Genomic DNA, 26234 nt, shown 5'->3' on the forward strand with positions numbered 1-26234 from the left:
TTCCTGCCAGCAAACCCCCCCCGCGGCCCGGCCGCCCAGGCCTGGGTCTGCAGCCCTCCCGGTCACTCGCCACGCTGGCCCTGGGCTCTGCAGGGTGGCGGTCCCGGTCCCTCTGTGGTCAGACTCTGCCCGGCGGGCCGGGGTGGTGCCCGCGTCTTTGCCCTCCTCTGCCCTCCCGGGGGATGGGGTGCGAGGTGCCCGTGGGCAGTCCGGGGGCAGACACGGAGCTGCCGTGGGGCACCGAGGAGCAGGTGCAGGGGCTGTAGAACGGGGGTCAGCAGAGAGCGACGGTGGAGGCAGAGAGGGTCAGCTGACCAGCGGAGGAGGGGAACGTGGACCGCAGGCCTCGGGCGCTTCTGTGTCACTGTCCGGAAGAGGGGGCTGCAGGCGGCAAAGGAGGAGAGCTCCCCGGACGACAGAGGGTTGGGGGCACAACGTGAGGGTTGCCCCCGATGGGGAAGGTCCCTGCGGCATCGTCCCCAGAGTGGGCACTTTGGTAGACGGGGCCTCAGGGTCTCCCGGGTGAATTCGGTATTGCCGTGAGGTTGCCGTGAAAAGAAGCTGAAGGGACATGGGATCATCGGGTCACAGACGGTGGAGCCACGGTACAGACAGGACCCTGTGACCCAGGGTCAAGGTCAGGACCGCAGTTCCCAGCGCCTCTGCAGCAATGCCCCATAGGTCAGAGTCCCAGGAAGACAGAGGGGCCAGGGCAGAGTGTGTGGGGGCAACAGAACGGGGTATAGGTGGGGTGTGAGGCAGGCCAAGGGAGTCTGGGTCCTTGACAGGCAGCAGCAGCTGCCCTGGGAGAGGGACGGATGTGCTCTGGGCAACCCCAGAGGACAGGATGGGGCCAGGTTTAAGGCAGGAAACTGGTCTCTTGTTTGGCCGTGCCATGGGCTGCTCTGTGAGGTGGGGAGCTCCCCGACCGGGGAGGTGCGGAAAGAGAGAGCCAGTCACCGGGGCTTCCGAGCACCAGGAAGTGAGCATCTTGGCTCCAGGCTCTGCCTGCAGCAACCCGGTGTCTGAGGCCCCTGTGTGGGTAGGGGCGAGGCCGCCGCTGGAGGGCTGCAGGGCAGCGTCTCCAGGATGCCTTGCTGGGGGCTGCCTCCAGGTTCGCTGTGTGCAGACACCCCGGCAGGGGCACCCAGCGTTCCGGGCCAGCCCAGCAGGGCCAAGGGTCAGCGGGGGCGGTCCCCCCTGCTGGTTGGGACTTGTCCGGCCCTGAGTGGGGAGACGGGCCGGGCCGGGCAGCGCTCCCAGCACGGCGCCGGAGGGGTTCGGCAGGGCGAGGCTTTCCGCCCAGCGAGGAGGGGCCGGGGAGACGGCTCCTGGAGCCAGACTCGCTCCCGCTGCAGAGCCAGGTGGGTGCGGGCTCCCCTCAGGCTGAAGGCCCCGCGGGCTGGGGGGCAGGCAGCTTGAGGGCCTCGGGCCGGCCGGGGGGTTGGACGTGTGGCCCTGACGGGAGAGGAGGCAGGATTCACAGCGGGCTGCGGCCCGGGCTGCCGTCTGAGGCGCCAGCTCGCAGGGGGGCACAGGTGCCCGAGGGGGCTGCTCAGGTCGCCGTGGAAAGACAGCCCCAGCGCTGATGTCCAGCTGCCTCCCACACAGGAGGTCTGGGGAGGCCACCCCTTGGGCCTCACCTTTCTCTTCGGAGCGATGGGATGCCACGGGGCCCTCCCCCAGGCTCGCAGGGAGGCCCGGGTGCCACAGACACCGCGCGGCTGCTGGCATGAGGGTGGGGGGCGCCAGGAACGGGGTCCCCACCTCCAGGACAGCAGGGCGGGAGGTGGCCACACCCCGAGTGGCGTGGCGGTGCCCACTGATTTTTCTCCAGGGCGGAGCCTGAAGGTGCCTTGGGCCCAAGAGGCGGAGTCAGCGTGACAGACGGGAGGCCCCGGGCTGGGTGGTGACCAGGCCCCGCCTCCCCGCCCAAGGCTGCGGCGGCGGTGACATTCCTAATTGTCGGTGACTGACTCAGCCTCGCTTCAAAGGTCTGGGTTGGGCCCAGCCGTTTAACCTCCGGGTCGGCCGCAGCCCCCGTCACTCTGGAATTCTGCTTCTCGGGAGAGCCGGCCCGCCCGAAGAGTGCTCCTCGCCCGGCCGGTGCCTCCCCCCCCTCCCCCCCGTCCCGTCCGCACCCGCCCCGGCCATGGCCGTGCAGGTGCCCCTGTGGCACCACTACCTGCAGGCCATCCGCTCGCGGGGGGCACGGCGGGCGCAGGACTTCCAGCGCGCGGAGAACGTGCTGCTCACGGTGCTGGAGCACGTGCACCGCCGGGACCCCCGCTTCCTCGTGGACTACTCCCGTGACCTGGAGGCCTTCCAGTTCGCCCTGCGCACCTCGGAGGAGCCCCTGCACGTGGAGGTGCCCCTGCGGGCGGACGCGGACGCCCTGCTGATTGAGGAGGTGGGGGCCGCCGAGGCGGGCGACGGCCCTGCGCCCTGCCGCCTGGGTGTCTCCAGGGAAGCGGCCGGCCCGGAACGGCGGATGGCCGATGACGTCCTCAGCGTCTCCTCCGAGGGTGGCGCCGGGTGCCGCGGCCACATCGCGCCCAGCAAGGTCCTGCGCGTCCTCAAGGACCTTCTGGTGGCGGCCGTGGTGCACTGCAGACACCAGGGCCTCGTCACGCCAGGTAGCGGGCGGGACACACTGGGCACGCGCGTGTGCTGCGGTGTGTGTGTGCGTGCGTGTGCACAGACTCGCGACGGCTCAGTGGGTGTGCGTCTGCGTGCGTGTGCACAGACTCGCGATGGCTCAGTGGGCGTCAGGGCACACGGGCTGGGGGATCCCGCTCCGAGATCCTTTCTGGTTCCAAACACTTCTAAGAACGCGGGTCACCCATTTCCACGTTGCCTGATTTTCACATGGTGACTTTGGCGGTGACACGTTAACGGATGTTACTTGACGAACAGCTAGAAGCTAAGTCCGGGGCACGGGCTTTCCGGCTGACCTGCTTGATGACGGTCCCTGCCATAGTTCTGGGCAGGTGGTTCTGTTGTCAGTTCCAGCTCAGCATGACGGGTGTCCCTGCTTCCGGCATCTGGTCACAGTGCCCGGAGCGGGAAGACTGCGTGGGTGCGTGTGTGCAGCGGGTGCAGGCCCAGGACAGCAGAGCACCCTCCCGGGGGCCAGAGCAAATACATCGGGTCGTCCTGGCAGAGAAGTGGGGACGCAAACAGAAGTCCCGCTTCCCTTGGGAAGGAACAGGCCATGGCGGTGGCAGCCGCCTGGTCCTCGCGTCTGCCATAACGTCAGAGAACGGGGATGGACGGTCAGCCCGTCGCAGGGACAGTGGCCTGCCCCGGGCGGCTCAGAGAGGCTTCTGGACGGTCTCCCGACAGCAAGAGGGGCGACGTCCAACCCTGGCCCCTCTCCAGACCTGCCTGGTGACCCGGGCGGGTGGCCACCCTCTCAGCTGACGATAGATAGAGCCCTCCCAGGGCAGCCGGAACCTGTCATCAGGCCCCTTGGACATCTTCTCTGGTCATCTTCTGAACCTTTCAATTACCGCAGGTGACTTGGCAGGGCCACTGCTGTCTTCTTCCATGATCTACGGTGGCCATGCCCACCTGGCCCTGTCACCTGCAGGCCGTCTGCCCCGCCTGCTGGGATGGCCCAGCCCTGGGCCTTTCAGGCACACTCTGAGCTGCCACTCCCAGGTCCCCACCGTCCCCCGGCCCGGCCCGGCCCGGCCGAGAAAGCAGAGGAGGCTGGGAGCCACGCCCAAGGGGCCGACCGAGCTGGGCACGCAGGGAAATTCCAAGCATTGCTCCCAGACACTTACCTTAAAAGGGAAGCAGGGCAACCCCAGGTGACGGGGTTCAGGCTACCCGCACCTGGGAACAAACCGGTGAGACCGGGCTGGGGGCTGAGGCAGGGAGTGGCTGGGACAGGCCGCGGGTGTGGCTGGCCGCCCTCCAAGCCGCCTCCGTGGACAGAATGTGTGACCAATGGTGGGTAGGGAGATGAAGCCGCTGGTAGTGGCTTTGGATGACAAGTGCCTCAAACCCTGCATTGGAAGGGGCCGGGGGTCACTGAGCTCCTTCCTTCCTGTAACCGATGGGGAAACTGAGGCCCATGTAGGCGATGGAGTGGTCCGGTGGCAGGGCCAGGACCTGGAATACCCAACAGGGGCTTGGGGGGAGGGGTCTGCATAAGGAGGCCCAGGCTCCTTCCTACAAGACCCCCACGCCATGGGTGGGCCAAGGCGGGCTGCGTGCCGCCGTAGGACGTGAGGAGCCCCACCTCCCGTGCTCAGTCCCTGCAGAGACCTATTTTCAAGGCACATGTCGGGGGTTCCCTTTGGGACATGGCTCCCAGACGGTTGGTCCCCTGACCCCTGACCAGCACCCTCACTGGGCAGTGCTGGGGGAGGGAAGGAGGGACGTCTCCGAGTCTGGTGTTGGCTGGTGTTGGTAAGGGGCGGGGTGGTGACAGGAGTGTCCCCCACACTGCTCAGCTCCCCTCCTCTCTCTGTGGTATTAATTTGTTTACTGGGGGGGGGGGGGGAAGGGACAGCTGAGGAGGAAGGCCAGAGGGCCCCGGGTCATCCCCGAGTGTCTCTGCCTCGCCAGCCCCCAGCCCTGTCACCCTTGGAATGTCCCCTCCTGGGTGGTCTGGGGGCTCTGGGCTCTGGGTGTGGGTGCTGGGCTGAGTCCGAGGGGTGACGGGAGCGGGAAGCATCTTTATTGGAATGCGCCATCTGGCGTGTGGCTCTGGGGACCCAGGGTGTGGAGTGGAAGCCAGGCGCATCCACTGTCAGCCTTTGGATCCAGGCCCTCCTGGGGGCGGGGCACCAGGCACGCATCTCCCGACACCAGGCCTCTGGGAACACACATGTTAACCCCGAACCGTCCCGGGTCTGGCCCTGTCCTTCACTTGCCCAGCCCCTTCCCAGAGGCGTGGGGCCCGTCTGAGATGAGGGTTCCAGGGCACGGCGGGCTGTTGCAGGTTCTCTGAACGCGGACAGCCTGGAGGAGAAGGAGTCCCACCTGTCCCTGCTCGTGTCTAGCGGCTGGCGAACAATCCGGTTCAACATCGTGCCCATGGTGTGGAGAAAGCTCGGGGTGCCGGCCCTGGAGAGGGCTCAGTGGATGCACGGGTTCCCTGAAGGCAGCTTGAAAAGGATCATCAGCCAAGAAGCGGCCCTGGTGCCAGCCAGTGCCCAGCACTGGAGGTCAGACACGCGTCCTGGGGTCTGTGGGGTCCTGGGGAGCCGGCGGGAAGGGGGCTGCCACCCCACTGTTCTTCCCACTCCGGGCAGGGAGGTCTGCGGGGACCCCCTCCCCCCGCCTCTGCCCCATAGGCTTCTGTGCCACGCTGACGTCCCTGGGATCTCTGGGGGACGTGGGGTCATCACTGCCCACCGCCAGCTTTGCCCCTCTTGGAGCTGTGGGGAGGGTGGAGCCGTGCCCCCTGCCGCCCGAGCCGGGGGCCAGGGTGGGCTGTGAGGGGACACTCAGAGAAACGCAGAAGGCTCTGGACACCAGAGGCCGGGTGACTCACCCAGGGTCCCGCAGGTTCTGGGGACAGTCGGGAGGGGTGTCCACACAGTGAGGTGGGGAATGCGATTGCACCGGGAATTTGCTAGCATTTCCTGTCCCGGTGGCCCTTCCTCATTAGGACACTGTAGGTCCTCCCGGCAGGAGACCGCCACCTGTGGTGTCCCCACCCACCCCCCCCCCCCCCCGCCCGGCCCCAGAGCCCCAGCAGCCCCTGTGGGGCCCCCAGTCTCCACCCCAGGAGTCTGTGAGCTGGGGGAGGTGCGGATGCCCCTTCTCCTCCCTCTCCAGCCAGCAAAGGGAGACCCCGAGTTGGTGTCCGTGAGCAGGAAAGACAGAGTAGGGGACGTGGGGCAGAGGCTGAGCTCCCCTTGAGACCCCGAACCAAGGGCCGGGGACTGAGCCCCATCCAGCTCTGACAGGACTTAAACAGCAAGGCCGCTGTGGTTTGGCCAGGGTGATGCCCCACTGGCTCCCACGCCCGGGAATGCAGCCCGGGGCTGAAGTAAGCAGGGGTCGCTCTCACAGTTAATCCTCGGAAGTGGATGACATTCGTGGGGCTGGGCCGGGGTGATTGCAGCAGCACAGTCCCTGCCGTGGCCTGGACCATCCTGTGGGGCTCAAGACCTGATCCTGGGGAGGCCACGGCTGGGGGCTTTCCTTTCTGGGGATGCAGCGTGTCCCTGGATGGCTGGCCGGAGCCCCGATGCTGACCGAGTATGTGTGCTGTCCCGGCCCTCAGGGTCTCCACTGACTACCTGCTCACCAGGCTGCTCGGTGCGCTGGGCTCCCTCCCAGGCCACCGTCTGGACGGCCTCTCCATCCTGGACCGGGTCAACCACGAGAGCTGGCGCGATGGCGGCCAGAGCCCCGGCCTGACCTTCAGTCACCTGAAGGTGCGCATAGGGGGCTCGTGGGCACACTGGCCCCCGTGGCCGTGAATGTTACGTGCCGGGGGTCCCCACTCAGCCCTGTGTTGCTCACTGGCTGCTATGACATGGCTGGAGCCGTGTCCTCCTCAGCCCCTGTGACCGTCAGGGGCTGAGAAGAGCAAAGGAAGGCCAGGGCCGGGGCACAAGACCGGGAAAGGGAAGCGGGTGGGGTCTCTGCCTGGAGTGAGCCGCGGTGGGGTGCGGAGGCCTGCTGAGTGCTGCTCCATGATGGGAGCTGGGGGTTAACAGAGAGGTGGCCTGGCCTGCACAGGAGAGCCCGTCTGACCTGCTCCCCACCCTTGCAGGCCCTCATCCCACCCCCAAGGGGCCGGCAGCTTCTAAGAGGGCCCTTGGCGTCTGGCCCACTGTGGCTCCTGAGCCCCATAGTGAGCAGGGATGATGGGGGCTGGTGGGAGGGCACAACTGTGGCTGGGGAGGGGCCCTGGCTGGGGGGGCCAGGATAATGCCACAGGCTCAGGCTGCTCTGTATAGCAGGAGTGCAGTCAGGGCTCAGGGCACGAGGGGAAGGGCCAGAGGAGGGGCAGAGCCTCAGAATCTCCTGAGAGGGGTCCTGGGCACCACGGATGGGAAGCCAGGGTGGGGCTCCAAGGTCCCTCCGAGCCTGGACTCAGTGGCAGTGCCTCGGGGAATTGGGGAGGTGGCAGGATGGGGACAACAAGTGGAGAGGGGCTGGGGCTCGCTCTGGGACCTCTGGGGGGAGGTATGGAGTGTGGGGGAGAGGTGCGGGGGGCAGGGGACTTCCAGGGGACAGCTTCGATAAGGGTGATGGGCTGCGGGTGGGCAGGAGTGGAGGTGGTGAGAAGGTGGTGTGGGTCACAGGTGGGTGGGCAGGTGTGGGGGTGGAGGGAAGGTGGGGAGGGCCACAGGTGGGCAGGGGTGGGGGTAGAGGGAAGGCCAGGAGGGCTGCAGGTGGGCAGGGGTGGGAGTGGAGGGAAGGCCAGGAGGGCCACAGGTGGGCAGGGGTGGGGGTAGAGGGAAGGCCAGGAGGGCTGCAGGTGGGCAGGGGTGGGAGTGGAGGGAAGTCTGGGAGGGCCGCAGGTGGTTGGGCAGGGGTGGGGGTGGAGGGAAGGCCAGGAGGGTTGCAGGTAGGCAGGGGTGGGGGTGGAGGGAAGGCCGGGAGGGCCACAAGTAGGTGGGCAGGTGTAGGGGTGGAGGGAAGGCCAAGAGGTCCTAAGGTGGGCAGGGGTGGGGTGGAGGGAAGGCCGGGAGGGCCGCAGGTGGGCAGGGGTGCGGGTGGAGGGAAGGCGGGGAGGGCCGCAGGTGGGCAGGGGCGCGGGTGGAGGGAAGGCGGGGAGGGCCGCAGGTGGGCAGGGGCGCAGGTGGAGGGAAGGCGGGGAGGGCCGCAGGTGGCTGGGCAGGGGCGCGGGTGGAGGGAAGGCGGGGAGGGCCGCAGGTGGGCAGGGGCGCGGGTGGAGGGAAGGCGGGGAGGGCCGCAGGTGGGCAGGGGCGCAGGTGGAGGGAAGGCCAAGAGGTCCTAAGGTGGGCAGGGGTGGGGTGGAGGGAAGGCGGGGAGGGCCGCAGGTGGGCAGGGGCGCGGGTGGAGGGAAGGCGGGGAGGGCGGGGCTGGGCCAGACCGCGTACCCCGCCCCGCTGCAGACCGTGCTGCTGTGGGCGTCCACGCTCTTCCCGGCGCCGGAGGACTGGGCGGAGCTGCAGGGCGCCGTGTACCGGCTGCTGGTGGTGCTGCTCTGCTGCCTGGCCACCGGGAACCTGCCACACTTCGTCTACCCCAAGCGGAACCTGCTGAGCGACGCCGGCCTGGACCTCAACGCCCTGTACCAGCGCGTGGAGCGCTTCGCCAGCCAACCCGAGGCGTCCCTGCGCATCCACGTGACCCACCTGGGCCGCGGCCCCCCTCCGCGCATCGGCAACGGGGTCAAGGCCCTCCTGCAGCTGCCTGCCAGCGACCCTGCCTACTGGGCCACCGCCTACTTTGATGTCCTGCTGGACAAGGTGGGCATGGCAGGGGCGTCTCAGACGGGCCCGGGGTGACACGCGGGGGCGGGGGGGACCTGCTCCCCCCGGGGGGGGGGGGGGCAGGAGCTGAAGGAAGGCCGGCCGGGCCGGTCCTCGGCCGGCAAGAGCCGGCCCGGGGCAGACGTGACATCCGGTGGTCAGACAGGCCACAAGCGACCCTGCCCACTGGTGCCCCAGGGCCCCAGGGCAGCGTGTCCGAATGTGCCTCCATTGCCTGCCAGAACCACCCCCAAACCCAAGTGCGGTAAGTGCTCAAACCCCGCCTGCCTACGCTGGACTCCGTTCCTCAGGAAGGGGTGTGGCTGTCCCTGGGCCTCACAGGGCCAGTTTCCTGCTGCATCCTGAGACTCGGGAGGCCCACGCCGTGTCCTCGGACTTTGCATCCTGTGTACGACCTGGTGTTCAGGGGTCGCCTGGCTGTTCTGCCGACCGCACCTCCTTGAGTCTCCGAGGTTCTGCCGGCTCACTAGGCCCTCCCCTCCCCTGCTCCCTCAGAGCCCGCTCCCGCTCCTCTCCCCCAGGGCCAACCCCCACCCTCACCCCAAAGAGCCAACCCGGTCTCCCTGCAGGACACGTGGGGCCCCGGGGGACGGCAGCAAGAGGGCTGGTGCGTGCCCCGTCCTCCACAAGCACCTGCTGGGCCTCCTCTGTGTCGGGCCCATCCGGGGACACCTGTGTGTGAGGAAGAGCCCCCCCCCCCCTCGCCCCCGGGCGAGAGGGCCCTGCGTGGGTCCACCTGTCAAGAGGACCATGCAGGCAGAGACCCAGACGCAGGAAGTCCTGGTGGCCAAGGAGCACGTGTTGTCCCGCGCTGCGTCCAGGACCCTGCGATGGGCTCCGAGGTGCCTCTGTGACCCCTCTGTCCCCCGCCCCGTCTGCAGTTCCAGGTCTTCAACATCCAGGATGAGGACCGGATCTCGGCCATGCAGAGCATCTTCCGGAAGACCAAGACCCTGGACGGCGAGGAGTGCTGAGCGGCCTTGCCTTTGCTCGGTCTTCACCACCCACAGCCGGGCTGCATGGCCCTGCGGAGGACCCGGGACATTCAGAGAAGGGAATGGGCTTCACCTCGAGGCAGGTGATGGGCGGTAGAGACGTCCACCTCAGACTGCCCGGGGGATGGCCTCCCGGGACACTGGGAGTGCCGGGCAGCAGGTCCCCCGGAGCAGCTGCCTGGTCTCCCCAGGGCCTGGGACGAAGGCGCCTTGTATTTCACAAGACGCGTGTGGGTCTGTGTGATGTCATCAGACTCTCAGAGCCAAGCGTCTGCCCGAGACCTGGAGCTCGAGGGCTTGTCCCGACCTGAGTCCCATGCTCCTCCGTGGTGATGTAATACTATATATCTGATCTTGAATAAATTAATGCGCCAGGTAGGCTCGGTGGGGACAGCAGCTGCCGCTTTCTGTGTATCTATGTGGAGAATATTCCCCTGGAGACACGGAAGGAACCTGAAGCCAGCAGAGGGGACGCCTGTGGCTCCCTCTGCCAACAGGGGCTGGTCCCGCCGAGGTGGGGCATCTTCCGTCTTACGCAAGGTAGCATCTCCTGGCATCTGACGCCACCCCCCCTTCTGTTCTCAGGGCTCCGTGTCCCCACCCGGCGCCCTCTCATCGGCCCATGACGGCCACCTGCAGCCCCTTCCCCACTGAGCTCTCACGTGACCTTCGTGTGCCCTCGCCTAGCAGACAGTGTCCACTCTCCACTTTCTTTGCCTCTCAGTGCTATTTATGCCCCGGCGTCTGAGCCACCGCCCACACCCTGGCTCCTGTAGAGGGACCTGCAACCCCACGGCGATGCGTGTAGCGACACCTTCCCCAAACCTCCTGCAAAGCAGCCCCCGGCCGAGTGCCAGAATCGCCACACACAGAGGAGAGGAAGTGCCAGGGCCTTTGAAGGCTGTGTGATTCGGGACCTGAGCTGACACTAATACAGGGGGACACAAAATGCCATGAGAGTAGAGGCTGTCAGAGCACAGGACCTTGACGTTGCAGAGAGGGAGGGAGGCAAACCATAAGAGACTCTTAAATCCTGAGAACAAACTGAGGGAGGATGGGGGGTCGGGGAGAAGGGAAAGTGGGTGATGGGCACTGAGGAGGGCACTTGCTGGGATGAGCACTGGGTGTTGTATGGAAACCGATTCGACGATAACTTATTTGAAAAAAAACAAAGAAAAGAACACAGGACCTTGGTCCAATCCAATTCACAGTGGGGACAAAGTGTCCAGGCCCACCCTGCGGTCATTTCCTCAGTGTCTGAGTGTGTCTCAGGACGCCTGTACTTGGAAGAACTAAGGGCCTCAATAGTGGGGAAGGCCAAAGGGAAAAGTTCAAAAACACATCTATTCTCATGGCCAAAACAGTCTAGCAAAACACACTGTCTCCCAGGGGCAATAGCAGAATGTAGCATTACCCCAAAAGACCCGAATTCACCAGTATAACCTTAGCAAAAATCGGATGAATCAAAAACGCGACACTTAGGTATCAATCCAACAAAATATGCAAAATATCTGTATGAGGAAAATGACAAAACTCTGATGAACAAAATCAAAGAAGAGGTAAATAAATGGATGTTCCATGTTCATGGATAGGAAGACTCAAGGTCGTCAAGATGTCTGTTCTCCTCAACTCGATCTGTGAGTGCAAATTAAAACAACTGGGAGGAAACTCCACGTGCCGACGTTGGAACGTTGACAGCATCGAACGCTGGCGAGGACATGGAACATCAGGAGCCGGGAGGAATGCAGGTTGATGGTTCTTAGAAAACTAAACACTCTTTTACTGCCTGATCCAGCAATTGCACTCCTTGGTATTTACCCAAAGGAGCTGAAAACCCACGTTTGCCCAAAAACCTGTATACGAATTTTTACAGCGACTTCATTCGTAATTGCCAACACTTGGAAGCCACTCAGGTGTCCTTCAGTAGGTGATGGATAAACCGTGGTCCGTCCAGACAAGGGGAGATTACTCAGTGCTGAAAAGAACTGAGCCATCAACCCATGAAAAGTCGGGGGGGGGAACCTTAAATTATTGCTTACTACTTAACGAAAGCTTATTACTAAATGTAAGAAGCTAATTTGAGAAGGCTACATTCTGTATGATTCCAACTCTGACGTTCTGAAAAAGGTAAAATTATAGAGACAGTGGAAAGATCAGTGGTTGCCAGGGGGGAGGGATGACCAGGTGAGGCACAGAGGACTCTTAGGGCAGGGCAAATACTCCGCATGGTACTAAACTGCTGGGTACATATCATGACGCGTCTGTCCAAACCCACAGAGTGCACAACACCAGGAGTGAGCCCTGATGAGAGTAAGGGGCTTTGGGTGATGCTGACGTGTCTACGTGGGTTTGTCACCTGTAACACATGGTCCCTCTGGTGGGGGCTGTTGGGGACAAGGAGGCTGTGCTTGTGTGGGGGCAGGGGGTTATGGGAAATCTGTACTTTCCTCTCCATTTGGCTGTGTGTCTAAAAACTGCCCCTCAAAATAAAGTCTAAATAATCAAACGAATTTAGAATGTTCTATCTCAGTTGGATCATGATGAATGACAGCAGATCCCTTTAACTGAACCAAGTTTTAGCCTGTAACCAAGGTGCTGTGCTGGGTGCTGAGTGTTACGGATTTAGGAGAACAGGACAGCACAGCCCCCGTCGGGTGGGGGGGGGGCGGTTAGAAACAATTGTGTTCACTTGGAAGAGGCAAGAAGTTATGTTTCCAGTCTTGCCCCAGGCTGAGGTTGACCTCCCTGCTTTGTGTCACAATATAGGCCCCATGGACCTTTGTCATCTGGACTGGGCCTGTGGGGTATCTTGCTGACCCACTATTTTGATGGCATCATGCTAATAAGACCTGGGGAGCATTGACTGGCAAGTGCTTTGGATGCCTCGTAAGATGTGTTTACGCCAAAGGGTGGAAGAGAAATGGTAGAGTCTCAAGGGTCTGTCTTATAGCTGGCGATTTGAGAGGCTCGGGGGTCTGGGCATGCCAAGACATTGCCTCTAAGGAGTAGCGGAAGTTTTGATGCCTTGCCCCACCTCCTGTGATGAACAAGGACAGTGCCAGGTGGCCCTCACCGATTTTGGAGATTGTGTGCATCTTACTTGGCATGTCCCTGTGTCAGGTCATGCAGAAGGCTCTGAGTGGGGCCGGGGCGACAGGTGAGCTCTTCATGCTGCAATATGACCACTGCCCTGAGGGTACCCCTGGGAGAAGGGGACACCACACGGCATCTCTGAGAACTCTAACATGGGAGCAAGGGTGCGCCATCTGGAGCACAGAACCACTCACGGTTCAGAGCCCAGCTCCGGTGCTGGGCCCCGGTGGAGAATGAGCCGCTGGCCACGAGACCCTAAGTGACTCTGGGACCTGAGCCACCCACCACGAGCCATGTGTTACAGGGTCCTCACCGTGTAGCGAGGCAGGAGAAGGAAGTAAAAGGCGCAGATATCGGAAAAGAAGTAAAGCTGTCTTTTGCCTAGATACATTGCTCACCTACATAGAAAATCCAAAGGAATCCACAAAAAAAACCTTGTGAATTTGACAAGGTTAGAAGACAGGTTAATAGAGAAAAATCAACTGCACTTGCATACATTAAGAATAAACAATTGGACATAAAAGTTTTAAAATACCATTTACGGTAGTCAAAACTAACACACCCAGGAATATATCTAACGAAGGCTATGGAAGCCCTTGCACTGAAACATTGTGGAGTATAATTTAAAAGACCCAAATCAATGTTCATGGAAAGGAATTCATATTTTGATGATTTCCGTTGTCTTTAACTTGATGCATAGATTTACTGCAATTCCTATCAAAATTCCAGGAAGCTATGCTGAAAAAATAGACAAGATGATTCCAAATTTACACGAAAATTCAAAGGATCTAGGAGAGGAAAAACAATCTTTCAAAAGAGAGAGCAGAATCGGAAGACTTGCACTAATTGGTTTCAAGACGCTTCACGAAGCTGCGTTACCGAAGGCGGTATGCGACAGGGAGGAGGCTGTGACACGGGGGAGAGGCCAGAAGCAGGTCTGCTCTGATGGTCAGTGGCAAAGCGGCCACCCCAGTCAGGTGGGAAAAGGAGAGTCTGTTTAACAATCGTTGCTTGAACAACTGGCTGTCAGTGTGGAAAAAAAGCAAACCCTGCCTCTTTTCCACCCCATGCACAAAATTAACATAAAGTGCACCATGAACCCATCCACACAAAAGCTGACACCACAAAGTTATCAGAAGAATCTTCCTATGAAGATATCAATATCAGCAAAGGTGTCCTGGAGAGGTTCCCGACAGCACCGACCACGAGAGAAGCCGCAGGAGCTCACCAAAGGAAAAGACCTGCCCTTCGGAAGACACGATTAAGAAAATGAAATGGTAAGCTGCGGGGAAGGAGAAAAGGCTCACCACTCTTCCGGCAGTATCCCGAATCTATAAAATAACGACCAATTTATGGTCAATAAAAATATGGTCAATATGGTCAATAAAAAAGAGCACAATCAAGGAATAGGAACAAATGCTTGAGCCGACAAGTCTCACAAGAAGACTCACACGTGGCCAGTCTGCATGTGAAAAGATGCTCGATATCATCGGTTATCGGCGAAAGGCAAATTAAAACCAAATCACGTGGACTGTCACACCCACTAGACAAGAAGACAACACCAGACGTCGGTGAGGCTGTGGAGGGACTGGGACTCTTGGATGCTTCTGGTGAGGACGTAAAATGTTAGGAGCACTTCAGAGAGTTTTGTGGCATCTTATAAAGCTAAAGGTTACAGTGGGACCCCACGATTCCCTCGTAGTTATTTTCCCAAGAGCAGTGAACACGTGTGTCTGCGCAAGGCCACGTGTAGGAAAGTCTGTCACAGCCTTATTCGTAATAGTCCCCAACGGGAACGTCCCTTCACAGCAGATGATAAACAGATTGTGATCTATCCGTACAAGGGAAAAGCACCAGCAAGGAAGACAGCGTCCCCACGTCCCCACGGCAACACGCGTGACCATCAAGAGTGTTAAATGGAAGCAGCAGACACAATAGGGAATATGTCACGCAAACACCTACAAAGCTGGTCTGTGCTGACAGTCCGGTGGGGGCACTGACTGGCTGGGGGCACAGGGCACCTGCCACCGGATGGGGATTCCTTTCTCATCCCCATGTCCGCTGCAGGGAAAAACCCAATCTGGACAGGGCTGCCGTCGGCACAAAGGCCACGTCTCCAAGGTGGCCCGCACGGCCCTGTCCAGCCTTCTCTGGAAGAGCCTCCCTCTACCCACCTTCCACTTCCGGATTCAGACCCTCGGCCCCCTCAGCTCCCGTGTGCGTCTCTCCTGGTGTCCGTGAGCTCACGGGGCGGACGGCCTCCGGTCATCCCTGTGACCCCAGCGGTCTCCAGACGTCCCCCACGACCCCAGCGCACTCAGCCGTGCCGGCCGGCACCTGGGTGAGTGACGGGGGCCGAGCCAGGCCGACCCCTGCCCTACACAAGGTCACGGGCTGTGGGTGTCCACCTCTGCTTGAGGCCCTCCTCCGGGGGCTCTTAGGACCCGTGAGGATGTGGAGGCACGGGTGCAGCTGTGATCGAGTAGAGCCGAGGCTGCGTGTTCCGGAAGTCTTAGGAGAAGCTAAGGGCGCCTGGGCAGAAACCCCAAGTAAGGGGGCAGTTAAGGGCCAGAGGGCCAGAGGGGGTCAAGCCAAGAACGGGGAGAGGCCGGGGTGCAGAGGCCACGCTCGGATATGCATCTGAGGCCCCCAGACTCTCAGCACATGTGGAGGCCCGTGTGCCTACACCGTGACCTTCAGTCTTCCCAGGTCAAGTCCTGGCTGTGTGCTCCGGGCATGTTGGTGCCTTGATCTCTGTGACTCTGGTCACAAGTCACGAGTAATAAGCCCTGTGGGTCATGGGGGTTGCCCTGGCGGTGCAGGGGGTGCGGTTATCTTGCAGGTGCGAGATCTGGGGTAGGATGCATGGTGACAGGGCCCCTACACACTGTTCTCCAGCCCCGGGGAGGCCCTAGGCAAGGAACTGCCCCCAAGCAACCCCCATGAGGGCGCAGCCAGGGGCCAGACTCTCCCCCGCCCACCCTACACACAGTGAGGACAGATGACCGACGATTCTTTATTGAGTGTCCACTGGCCAGGGGCCCGTGGGGGTTGCAGCCCGTCTGGGAGGTGCCTGGGTCCCGAGCCCACGTGGTCTGCTTCCAGGAGGTGCCACTCGAAAGGAGAAGGACTTCCTGGGGCCGGGACGGCAGCCTTCCTGCCCCCCAGGGGCCCTGACCGACTGCAGAGTCTGTTTGCTCCTGGTGCCTCCGGCCGGCCCCTCCGGGAGGGCGGGACACAGGCAGCCAGGTCACAGCTTGTTTCGGGAGCAGCGCTGCAGAGCCTCCTGTAGGGCCTGGATCACTCGGTCCACGTTCTCCCGGGTGGCGTTGCAGCCCAGCAGGCCGATGCGAAGCACCTGCAGGGGTGGGGGAGGGTCCGGGGCAGATGTGAGCCCCACCCTGAGTGAGGTCTAGGCAGAGCCAGGTCCCCCCCCCCACCCCAGCACCGAGAGCTTCCCCCAGTTATACAGGGAGCCCCCCTCCCTCCCAGACCCAGGCAGGGGTGGCTCTCTTCCCTCTGCACGCACAGAGCTCCAGAAGGAAGGTCAGGATGACGGTCAGTTACAGGTCTCTCAGAATCCCCCACTCAGCGGGCACAGCCAGACCCAGGCCTGGCGCCTTCAGCCTGGTCTGCCCGCTCGGAGGGAAGGACATTCTGGGTGGAATCGGAGGGGCCACACCCCACAACCTCACCAGGCTGGGGCGAAAGGGGGCAGGAGAATTCATTCGCCCAGCTCCCCCCTGCAAAACCCCTGGGGTTCAGAGAAGGATGTTCCCGGGTGGGTGCCCCTGCCGTCCCGGGGAACCGATGACCGCCGACCTCGGCCTGGGCCTGGCGCATGCGGCACTCCATGTGGGGGTGGAGAATGTAACTTCCGCGGCAGGCGTGGCCAGCCCTCACCCCTGGCCACTCAGAGCAACAGCGGGCCCCTTACCTTCCCCATCGAGGGCCCAAGGCCGCCGGTGATCTCGATGTCAAAATGGTCCATGACATAGTTGACGATGTCCCTCCAGTCGTAGCCAGCGGGCACGGCCACCGCGGTGACAGTGGGCAGCCGGAGCGCCTGCGGGACAGGCCCAACTCAGCCTCCTCCACGACAGCCTACGGCCAGCACCACCTGACCTGGCCCGGGCAGCCCTGGTCTCAGGCCCCAGAGGGGAGGGCGGAGATGCGGGAGGGCACGGAGGGAGGGAGAAGGGGCCCAAAGACACGGGGGTCACCATCTCTTCTGTTTCCTACTGAAACCTGGACTGGCTGGCTAGTCGAGCGGACCCTCCGCCCTCCACCCCCGCCTGGCTGGACTCTCGGGGCTCCGGTGGCCATGGGCGTCTTCCGGCTCAGAGATCGCCCATCATTACTTTAGGCGGGGAGGCTGTCGGGGAGAGTGGGGTCACTGAGCTAAGCATCCTAAGATCAGAGGCCAGGCCACTGTGACCGTAAAAATGACCACCCAGGTGACCGCAGGAGTCTGTGTCCATTCAGAGGGGGCAGGGTAGGAGCTCTCCCCTCCCCCACACCCTCTGCCTCTCCCCTCTCTACCCTGCCCCTGCCCTCTGCTCTCTGTCCCCACCCCCTGCCCCCTGCCCTCTGCTCTCTGCCTTCCACCCCCCTGCCCCCTATCCCCCACCCCCTGCCCCTCCACCCCCTGTCCCCACCCCCTTCCACCTGCCCCCTGCCCCCCACCCCTTGTCCCCCACCTCCTGCTCCCTGCCACCCACCCCCTGCTCCCCGCCCTCTGCCCCCTACCCCCGTCCCCCACTGTCCCTGCCCCCTGCCCCCTGCCCTCTGCCCTCCTTACTGGATCCTTCACAAAGAGCTGCAGGCCTAGCCCCTGCAGGCGCCCATGCAGGTATGCCGTGACCTCCCGGTGCTGCCGCCAGCTATTCTCCAGGCCCTGGAAGGGGAGAGGACACCCAGTGGGCAGGGCAGGGCAGGGCAGGGTGGGGTCCCTCCTTCGGTGGCGAGAGAGGGGAAACTGTGTCTCATCCATAGTGGGGGGCAGCTTCAGACTACGGAGGGGCTCCTCTCCTAGCCTGGACTCTGATCCCCATAGAGACCCCTGAGTCCCCAGATTCGGGGCCCCGGTTCTGCCCCAGGGGCCAGACCTGGAGCCACCTCGGGGCAGTGGAAATAGTCTGGGCCTGGGGGAGCAAGTGGGGGGCCCAGCCGCGGGGTTGGAGCCTTGTGGCTCCCGGAGGGTGTGAGGTGGGATCACCTTGCTGCAGGTGGGACGCTGGCCAGGGGAGAGAAAGGGGCTTCTGAGTCCTATGCTGTCCTGTCTCCCATCTTCCCCGTGCATGGACCCCACAATCCGCTGTCCTCACCCCTCTCAGCCACACGCCCCCATGGTGCACGGCCAGCCTGGGTGCCAGTGACCCCCCCCCCCCCCCCCCAGATCACGGGACTCCTCAGCTCCTGCTGGCCGGGCCCTGGGGTGCCGGCTCCATGAGCAGGCACGGAAGGGCACACAAGGCCCACACAGCATGCAGCCTCCTGGGGAGGCCGGCCACTCATGGCGCTCTTCCCGCCTCTGGGCTGCTGGCTGCAGGCTTCCCGGGAGACACCGGGATGACCCCAGCTATGCTGGGGGCAGTGTCTCCTGTCCTCTGTCCCGCAGGGCCCACACGCCTGTCCTCTGTCCCGCAGGGCCCACACACTCTGTGCCCCGAGAGTGTGGTCACTGCACCGGACAAAGACACTCTCCTGGTCACACCCACGTGTCCCCGCTTGGCCCCTGCCCCACCCCGGGAGCTGGAGGGGGCTGCGGGAAAGTGCTCTGTCCCCCCCCAGAACCCCTCTGCCCGCAGCCGGCCCTCCCACCCCTCTCCTCCTGCACGCAGCCCATCCTCTGCTGCCACAGCCCCTCTCTCTGCTGCTCCGTGGACCCATTCTTCCTTCGATGCAGGCCAGACCCACCCGGGAGACCGCCCGGCACTTAGAATCCCTCCCATCTGTGTCCTCAGAAGGGCTTGAGGGAGTCAGGAGAAGGGGCCTCTGGGAGGCCACCAGCCTCGGCACGGGGACTCCAGGGAGCTGAGAATGCTTCCCTAGGGGTCCTGCACCCGCCGAGTCCCTGCTCCACGCGGCTCTCTGCCCCACTTCCCTCACCTGTTCCGCTATGAGGGCCAGACTCTCTCTCAGGCTGTACAGGCTGATGACAGGGGTTGTGTGATGGTATCTGGAAGACAGGAGGGGACTTGGTCCAGTGTCACCGGGTGGGGGGTGGCCAGGCCCCCTGACAACAGGTCTAGCCACTTCCCAGGGGGCTGCTGTCTGGCTTGGGGGTACGGACTCAGCTGGAGAGGCAGCTAGGGCTGGGGAGAGCGAGGCTCAGGGCAGGGACACCGGCCCGATCTCCTAGGGCTGGCTCCCCACCCAGCCTGTCCTTCCCTAGAAGCTGCTGTGCCCACTGAGTAGGGCACACTTCCTGGTCCCCCAATCCCTGTGTGGGTTACAGCGAAAGCGACTTCACAAGGAGCCCCTGGCTGAGCCCCTCTTTTTGAGAGGTGGGTAAGCCGAGGCCCAGGAATGGGAAGGTGTCGCAGGGCCAGGCCCAGAGCGTCCAGAGGTTCCCTGGGTCTGGGAGGACAGGGCCCGGGGCAAGGGTGGTAGGGGCTCTGCTGCTGGACCTGAGCTCCCAGGCCAGGGAGGGGTGGGGGAACCGAGTGGGGGCATCGATGGCCTGACTCTGGTGAGTCCTGCGGCTACAGCTGGGGCGTGGGCCCCGAACCCAGGGTGTAAAGCTGACGAGAAGCTGGGTGTAGAGAGAGGTCACCCCCACGCCCTGCCACCAGATATGGCCCTGGCCCCGGCCCTGCGGTCCTCACATCCTGGGCTTGCCGTCACAGCCCCAGATGTTGGCCAGCCACTTCATGTCCAGGTAGAAGGAGACGGGCTTCGTCTTCCGAGTGTAAATCTTATTTCTGGGAAGGAAGGAGCAGTGTGAGTGCCCGCCTGTCTGGCTGGAGCGCCTGGGGGTGGTCTCGTCAGGCTAGCCTGCTCCGGGGAAGCGAGCCAGAGGGGCAGGTGCCCCCAGGACCCCTGTGTTTGTGCTCAGGCCCAGGTAGGGTGTGTGTCTTCCCAGCCGCTGCACCTCGGGGGGCCAGGCATGGTTGGGGACCTCGGCTCCTCTCCTCCCAGGCCCCAGGAATGCAGCCGATCTTGAAGCTTTAAATACACCTGTTCTCCAGACGGGCGTGACAGACAGGGCCTCTACCCGAGCTCCATACTCAGACCACCAGCCGCTTCCTGGACCTTCCCGCAGGCAGTCAGACTTCCCACGACCACAGACGACCCTTGACCCCATCCGAGACTGTCTCGGTGCCGCATCCCTGGGTCCTCCCCCATCCCGGCCTGGCCTGGCTCAGGGGCTGGACACTGGGGACCGGGGGCACCGGGTCTGCTGGACAAAGGTGGTCCACACCCGCCCTGTCGAGCAGCTCGTGCGTCAGCTCCTGGGCGCTGAGCCAAGGGTGGAGGCATGGGAGACAGGCACTGGACCCCCAGTCCTTGGCTTGAGGCTGGGGAACTTCCAGAATGCCAGGCCCTGCACCCTCACACACAAGCCCAGGCTCCAAGAGGAGAATCTTCTGGAGGCCAGACTGGCCAGGCCACCAGCCTCACACCGGGACCTCACCGTGCCCTGGCTACCCCCCGCCCTATGAACTCAGAGCTTGGGCACATCTGTCCAGGGTGGGCACCTGTCCAGGGTGGGTGGTGGACAGTCCAGAGGTGTCTCTGAGCACAGCCCCTGAGCCCTCCCTCTCTTGCTCTGACCTCCCGCTTCAGGGGCCTTCCGGCCTCACTGCACATCCACCTTAGGTCAGGGGCCCAGGAGTCACCCACTTGGCCTTGTCACTGAAGGAGATGAGCGAGGTCCCTGGAGGCGAGTTCAGGACCTTCTGGGAGCCAGAGTACAAAACGTCAATGCCTGTGGAGAGGAGGGGCGTGTGCTCCTGGGGGCCAAGCTCCGCCCCGGGTGGGATCATCGCGGGGGTGAGGGGGTGGGGAGAGTGCCCACCCAGACCAGACCCCAGCAAGTCGAACAGAAGTTTTGGGCAACCTGGGGACCTGAAGGACAAGTGCTGTGTGAAGCAGGCTGGATGGTCTTGTAGGAGTGAGACCCTGACCTATGCGACGTGACGCCCTCTCCACGTAGATGGAGTGAAATTGCAGGCCACCCGCCTACGGTCGGCTCGGGAGGAGGAACCCACGCGTGGCGTCAGTGTTGTGAGCGAGCGTGTGGCAGAACACAGGACGAAACAGGTGTTCTTGCCACATCAGGCGGCCGCTGAACTGTCGCGAAAACCGACGAGGTCACCACCTGAGATTTACGCTCTAGGTGGCTGTGAAGGGTCTCGGCAAAGCACAGGGTTCACATCTACTGCCTTGCAGGCCCTGCAGCCGGGGCCTGAGGGAGCTGTGTGCACACGTCCCAAGCAGCCTTGTCTGTGCAGGAGCGCCCTCTGCAGTTTGCTCCTGAAAGGGTAAACCCAGAAGGAGCCCAGAGGCCTGCTGACAGGAAAAGGGTGAGCCTGGCCTATTCACGTAAATTCAATCCTGCGAACTGAAACTGACGGGTAAAGGCCTCGAACGCCCCGAGCGGCGTTCGCCGACACTTCCCTGAGGTCCACACCCTCCACTGAGGACGGGGAGGCAGGGACAGGGACGGTGCAGAGGGCGTCCCGGGTTCCAACCCTGGCTTCTCGGGGCTGCACTGTCAGCTGGGATCTGGGCTGGAGCCTCCTCCCTGGCACCACGGGGACCGCCAGCCCGGGAGGCGCAGTGTGGGCATTCCGGGGACAGCCCTGTCCCCTCCCCGAGCCCTTCCTTTTGGAGCAAGGCTCTGAGGGTCAGCCCAGAAATTTCCCCTTTGACGGCCCAGAGCGCCCTGGTAAGAAAAGATTCTGGAAGAAGCTTGCCCGATGGAGTGGGGGAGGGGTGGCTGTGGCCAGGCCCCACCCCCTGTGGATGGGGATTTTCTTCTGGGAGGAAACGCTGGGCCCGGAAGGCTTCTCCAGGCTGGCCAGCAAGGCGACCCTGGAAACAGTGCTCGTTGTGTGTGACAGGCCGGTGGGGACCCTGAGGCCCGACCTGACTGACAGGGGCCCTGACACTTCTCCCCCCCAGCCCTGAGGGGCTCTGAGTGCGTCTCCAGACGCTGGAGGAGCTTCTCCGCCTGTTCCCCGCAATGGAGCCGCAGAGACGCTGGGGTATTGACCAGTCCATGGGCAGGTCCTGCCTCGGCGAGGAGACGAGCGTCCCCTGGGGTCCTAATCCGACGGGTGCGCTGCCCGCGGGCTTGCAGGCACTGCCTCAGGAGTCTTCCCCCCCAGGGCCCTCTGCACCCTCTGGGCAGTGGTGGGGAGGGTGGCCAGGTGCAGGGGACACGCCTTACCTTGCTGGTCCATGTAGATGGGGGTCCCGCACAGGGATGCCACCGAGTCCACCAGGAGCAGGCAGTTGTACCTGGGGGCACAGGGCAGGACAGTGAGGCAGGAGAGGCTTCCTGGAGGGGCCGTGAAAGCCCGCATGGAAGCGTGGAGGAATTTTGGCCTCCCCCAGGGCGCCTCCTCCTGGAGGTTGAGACCTGCTGTGGACGGGCGTTGACACCCGCCCCTCGGCCCACCCTGGTTCCCACACAGAGTCCGTCCTGGGGGTCTGGGAGTCGCGAGGGCCCGCCCCGGCGGCGTGTGGTCCTGGGGGCGGCTGGGGCTCTGTGCACTCAGGCCCACAGGCCCGCGTGGGGCCCAGGGCTCAGGGACTGGTCCCTCTGGCAACAGCATGCTGGCCGTGTATCCAGAGCCCAGAGGGGACAGAGTCCAGAAACAGCTGAGCTGGAAACTTTGACTCTCTTCCACCTCCACACTCTCTTAGGAAACGAGAGAGGCATGGGGCCGCCTGGCTGGCCCAGACAGTAGAACGTGTGGCTCTTAATCTCAGGGTCATGCGTTTGAGTCCCATGTTGGGCACCGAGATGACTTAAAAAATTCTTTTGAAGCATAAAGAGTATCCCACGCTGGGCATGGAGGGGACAGGGGGATGTCCTGAGGGTCCCAGCCCAGGCTTGGTTTACTGGACAAGACCCCGGGGGACGGGCTGTCCTGGCAGGGTGAGCCTGCCTGGCTGCGGAGAGCTCCCTCCTCCCATCCTGCGGTCAGCTCTCCAGAGCTGAATCCCACTCGACTACACCCGAGGTCCGGCCCGCCCCTTGCCACGGTGGGGAGGCTGGAGGAGGGTAGTGGAGGTGGGAGCACCTGGTCCTGCCCTCAACTGGGTGGAGCCCACCCAGACTCAGTGCGGAGCGAGGAGGACGCCGGGACCAACTGCATCTCACTGTGCGTGACGGAGATGGGGGAAGCCGGGTCTCCCCTGCTGCCCCCTGGCCCGGAGGGGCCTGCCTGCACCCCCACACCTAGCCGGACTCTGAGATGTGCTTGACTCCACCCCCCGGCACTGCCCCCTGGGCCAGGCTCACCTGTGGCAGAGCTCCCCGTAGCCGTCGAGGGGCTGCAGAACGCCACTGGAGGACTCCCCCTGGGTCAGGAACAGCAGCACCGGCTTGTGCTGGGCCAGGGCCTGAGTGGGATGGATGTGCCAGCTGTGGGCACAGCCAGAGGGGGTGGGCGCCTCCCCGTGGACCCCCCAGCTCCTCCCAGAAGGACTTTCCCTGGCGAGGGCAGGGCAGGATCTGCCCCCCTAACACTCCTTTCCTCCCCGTGGATGGGACAGATCTGGGCGGCGGAAACTCGATGGGCCTCAGGTGCTGAGCCCGCGTCTGGGCTCTGGGAGGTGGGCTGGTTCTGGGAGGAGAAGGACTTTCCCCCCCGAGACAGAGCTGGAATGGGCCCAGCCTCCTCCTGCCTTGTCCTGTTGGGGCCCGGTGAGGTCAGCTGAGTCCCCAGGGTCTTGGCTGGTTGGGACGGACCTTTCCCGACGGGGAGGGCTGGCATCCTGAGTGTCAGGGCATCCTGCTCCCACCTCCTGCCTTCAGCCCCTCTCACCCAGCCCACAGAACCGGGCTCCTGACTCAGTTTCCCTGCCAGGCAGCCTTCCTATCAGGCTTCCCACCAGCCCCTAAGTACTGGAACGATCCTCCTGTGCACAGTCACCTGCTCCGGGGAGAGCTGAGGGTCAGCCCCAGTCTCCCAGCCCGAGCCCCCTCGGCCAGCCGGCCTCCTCCCCTCCCTGGGGCCAATGTGCCCCACCCTACCTCTTCCAACTCTTGCAGAGTGTAGTGGTTTCCAGGGTCCTTGATCATTGGGTGCACTCGGGCTCCTGGGGGCGGGGGCAGCGTGAGAGGTAAGCACCCTCCACCCCAGTGTGGAGACCGGGGGTCTGTGCTGACCGCCCCGGCCCGCGGCCGCAGGGAAGAGGAAGTGGGGTGTTCTCAGGGAGCTGAGGCTCCGGGGGTGCGTGGGATGAGAGCGACCAGGCTCAGCTCCTTTGCCCCCGCCTCGGGCTAACCTCCCTGAGCCCAGCCGGGCTCCTCCCTCGGCCAGTAGACAAGCATTTGTACAAGGCCTGGTGGGTGGGCCGCGCCTCAGCAGCATGCAGTGATGGGCTGATGGAGCAATGGATGGACGAGTGAGGCTCTGGGAGGCAGGCCTTCGTCCCGCTCTCCCTCTCGGGCCCCTGCGCCCCCCTGCACAGCGGCTCCAAAGTCGGTGTAGAAGGAAGGAGGCCGTGGGACCACCAAGCCTCAGGGGGGAGCCCAAGGCGGGGGTGCAGGTGGGGGCCAAGAAGGGTCTCGCCCGGGGTGCGCAGGGGTCAGGCAGGGCCTCTGGAACGGGGGAGCCTGTGAGGTCCACTAGAGGCCCTGGCCTCTGCCCGACGCCGCCTCCCCTTGAAAACCGTCGTGTGAACCGAAGGGGACGGGTGAGGGGTGGGGGGCTGTCCATTAACCAGGACCGAATGCGGCCATGTGTGGAGCTGACCGTGCAGGATGTTTCCAAAGGCCACGATCAATCATTAAACCCGCTGCACACTCCAGCTCTTGATTTCGGTCTCTCTTCAGAAAGTTTTACTCTGGAAGTGAACACCTCGTCGGTGCCTCTGTTTACCTGGCCGCTCCTGAGAGGCGGCTGTTCCTGAGACCCTGGGCGGGGGTGTCAGCCTCCAGAACCCTGTCCTGTCACAGAGCAGAGGTGAAGCCCGGGGACCCTGGGGAGCTGCGGGGGCTGTCTCGGGTTTGGGCGGAAACCTGAGGCTTGCCCACATGCTCTGGAAACAGCTGTCCTCAAGCTCTGGGCGACTGGGAGACGGGGGTCTCTCGGGCACCCCAGCGCCCGCTCGGAGGAGGCAGCAGCGGGCCTGGCGGGGGTGGGTACGTGAAGGGGACGAGCACTTACCCGCGGAGGGGCCACGGTTGGCGCCTGGGGCGTGTGGGGTGGGTCTGCCGGGCGGGAGGCAGGTGGGAGGCCTTGGGGAAGGATGGCTCGAGGGCCCACACCCCGCCCTCTGCCCCGTCTCTTACCGATGCGCTCCCCGATGTCCGCAGCCCGCTGCCCCCAGATGCCATTGACCCCGACCAGGAAGGGGTCCCCTGGCTCCAAGATGTTGAACAGGGCGGCCTCCAGGGCGCAGTGCCCCGAGCCACTGATGGCCAGGGTGAGGGGGTTCTTGGTCTGGAACACGTACTGGATGCCTTGCTTGATATCGTCCATTATCTGGGGGCCGAGGGCACGCAGGTCAGACCCTACGCCTCTGCCCTCTCCCCCCTGAGGAGGACACTCAGGACACCCACTGCCACCACCTACGTGGCCTACCTGGAACATCTCTTTGTGCATGTGCCCAATCATCTGCTGTCCCCCGGCCACCAGGACACGCGGAGCCAGGTTAGAAGGGCCCGGCCCCAGCAGCAGCCGGTTAGGGATGAACAGGGGCCTGAGCAGGGCCTCCGGAGGGGCCACCAGCAGCTGGTGGGTGGCCATGGTCCGTGCCCAACCGGCCACCTGGGGCCCCAGGGTCGCACTGGCCCTGGCCAGCGCTCGGAACATTTCCCAGCTGGCCTCGAGCCGGTGTCCGGAGGCCGGTCGATGGGCTCCCCCGCTGCACCGTCTCTGCCTTTCGTCGTTTGTCGCTGTTACCTGACCCCTTATCGACACTTCTCCTGCATGTCAGGGCCTGACAGCCAGGGTGTTGAACCCTCGGTCGGGGGAGGATCCTTCAGGGTCCGGTCAATGAAAAACAGAGTTTGGCAAGCTGCCCTCTGCCCTCCGGCCCCTCCCAGCTCCTCAGCGGTCGGATGCCTGGCCCCAGCCAAGTGCATCCTGCTGGGCTCAGGGGTCCCCCGAGTTTTTCTTAAAGGACCAGAGAGCGGATATTTCAGACTTGGCAGGACTTCCAGGCTGTGTTGCGGCCACTCAGTCCTGCTGTGGCCGTGCAAAAGTGGCTAGAGTGGTGTTGCTGTGTGCCAATAAAACTTTATTTACAAATACGAATCGTGGGCCAGATTTGGCCCAGGGACCACAGTTTGCTGACCTAAGGGAAAGGCTTAATTTGGAAAATATATATGCCCCGTCTGTATAGACACACACTCTCTCTCTGTCTCACACACACACGCACACGCACATACACCCAATGAGGGCACAGCCATTCCTGATCCTTTTAGAAATAAGGGTCTCCTCGGCCTCTCCACTCCCGACGGCCCTGACGTTTGGTGTTCACTCACGTACCCAAGGGCACATCTGTCTGGGAGTCCTCCGCT

The 26234-nt window shown here is 63.4% G+C and overlaps 2 protein-coding genes across 2 annotated transcripts; one reads left to right on the forward strand and one right to left on the reverse strand.

The window, feature by feature from the left end:
* Positions 1-2037: 2037 nt before the first annotated feature.
* Positions 2038-9826, forward strand: MAB21L4 (mab-21 like 4). Its single transcript, XM_058698804.1, has 5 exons — positions 2038-2636; positions 4955-5180; positions 6248-6401; positions 8055-8411; positions 9317-9826. Exons 1-5 carry the CDS (start codon positions 2153-2155, stop codon positions 9407-9409), a joined length of 1314 nt encoding a protein of 437 aa, XP_058554787.1. The 5' UTR covers positions 2038-2152; the 3' UTR covers positions 9410-9826.
* Positions 9827-15525: 5699 nt separating this feature from the next.
* On the reverse strand, positions 15526-25649 carry AGXT (alanine--glyoxylate aminotransferase). Its single transcript, XM_058698814.1, has 11 exons — positions 25294-25649; positions 25002-25194; positions 23739-23803; positions 23004-23104; positions 21924-21994; positions 20372-20456; positions 19354-19449; positions 18635-18704; positions 17325-17420; positions 16461-16589; positions 15526-15881 (listed from the first exon to the last, which is right to left on the reverse strand). Exons 1-11 carry the CDS (start codon positions 25522-25524, stop codon positions 15774-15776), a joined length of 1245 nt encoding a protein of 414 aa, XP_058554797.1. The 5' UTR covers positions 25525-25649; the 3' UTR covers positions 15526-15773.
* Positions 25650-26234: the final 585 nt, after the last annotated feature.

Source organism: Neofelis nebulosa, chromosome 2 (assembly GCF_028018385.1).
Source record: "Neofelis nebulosa isolate mNeoNeb1 chromosome 2, mNeoNeb1.pri, whole genome shotgun sequence".
NCBI lineage: Eukaryota > Metazoa > Chordata > Mammalia > Carnivora > Felidae > Neofelis > Neofelis nebulosa.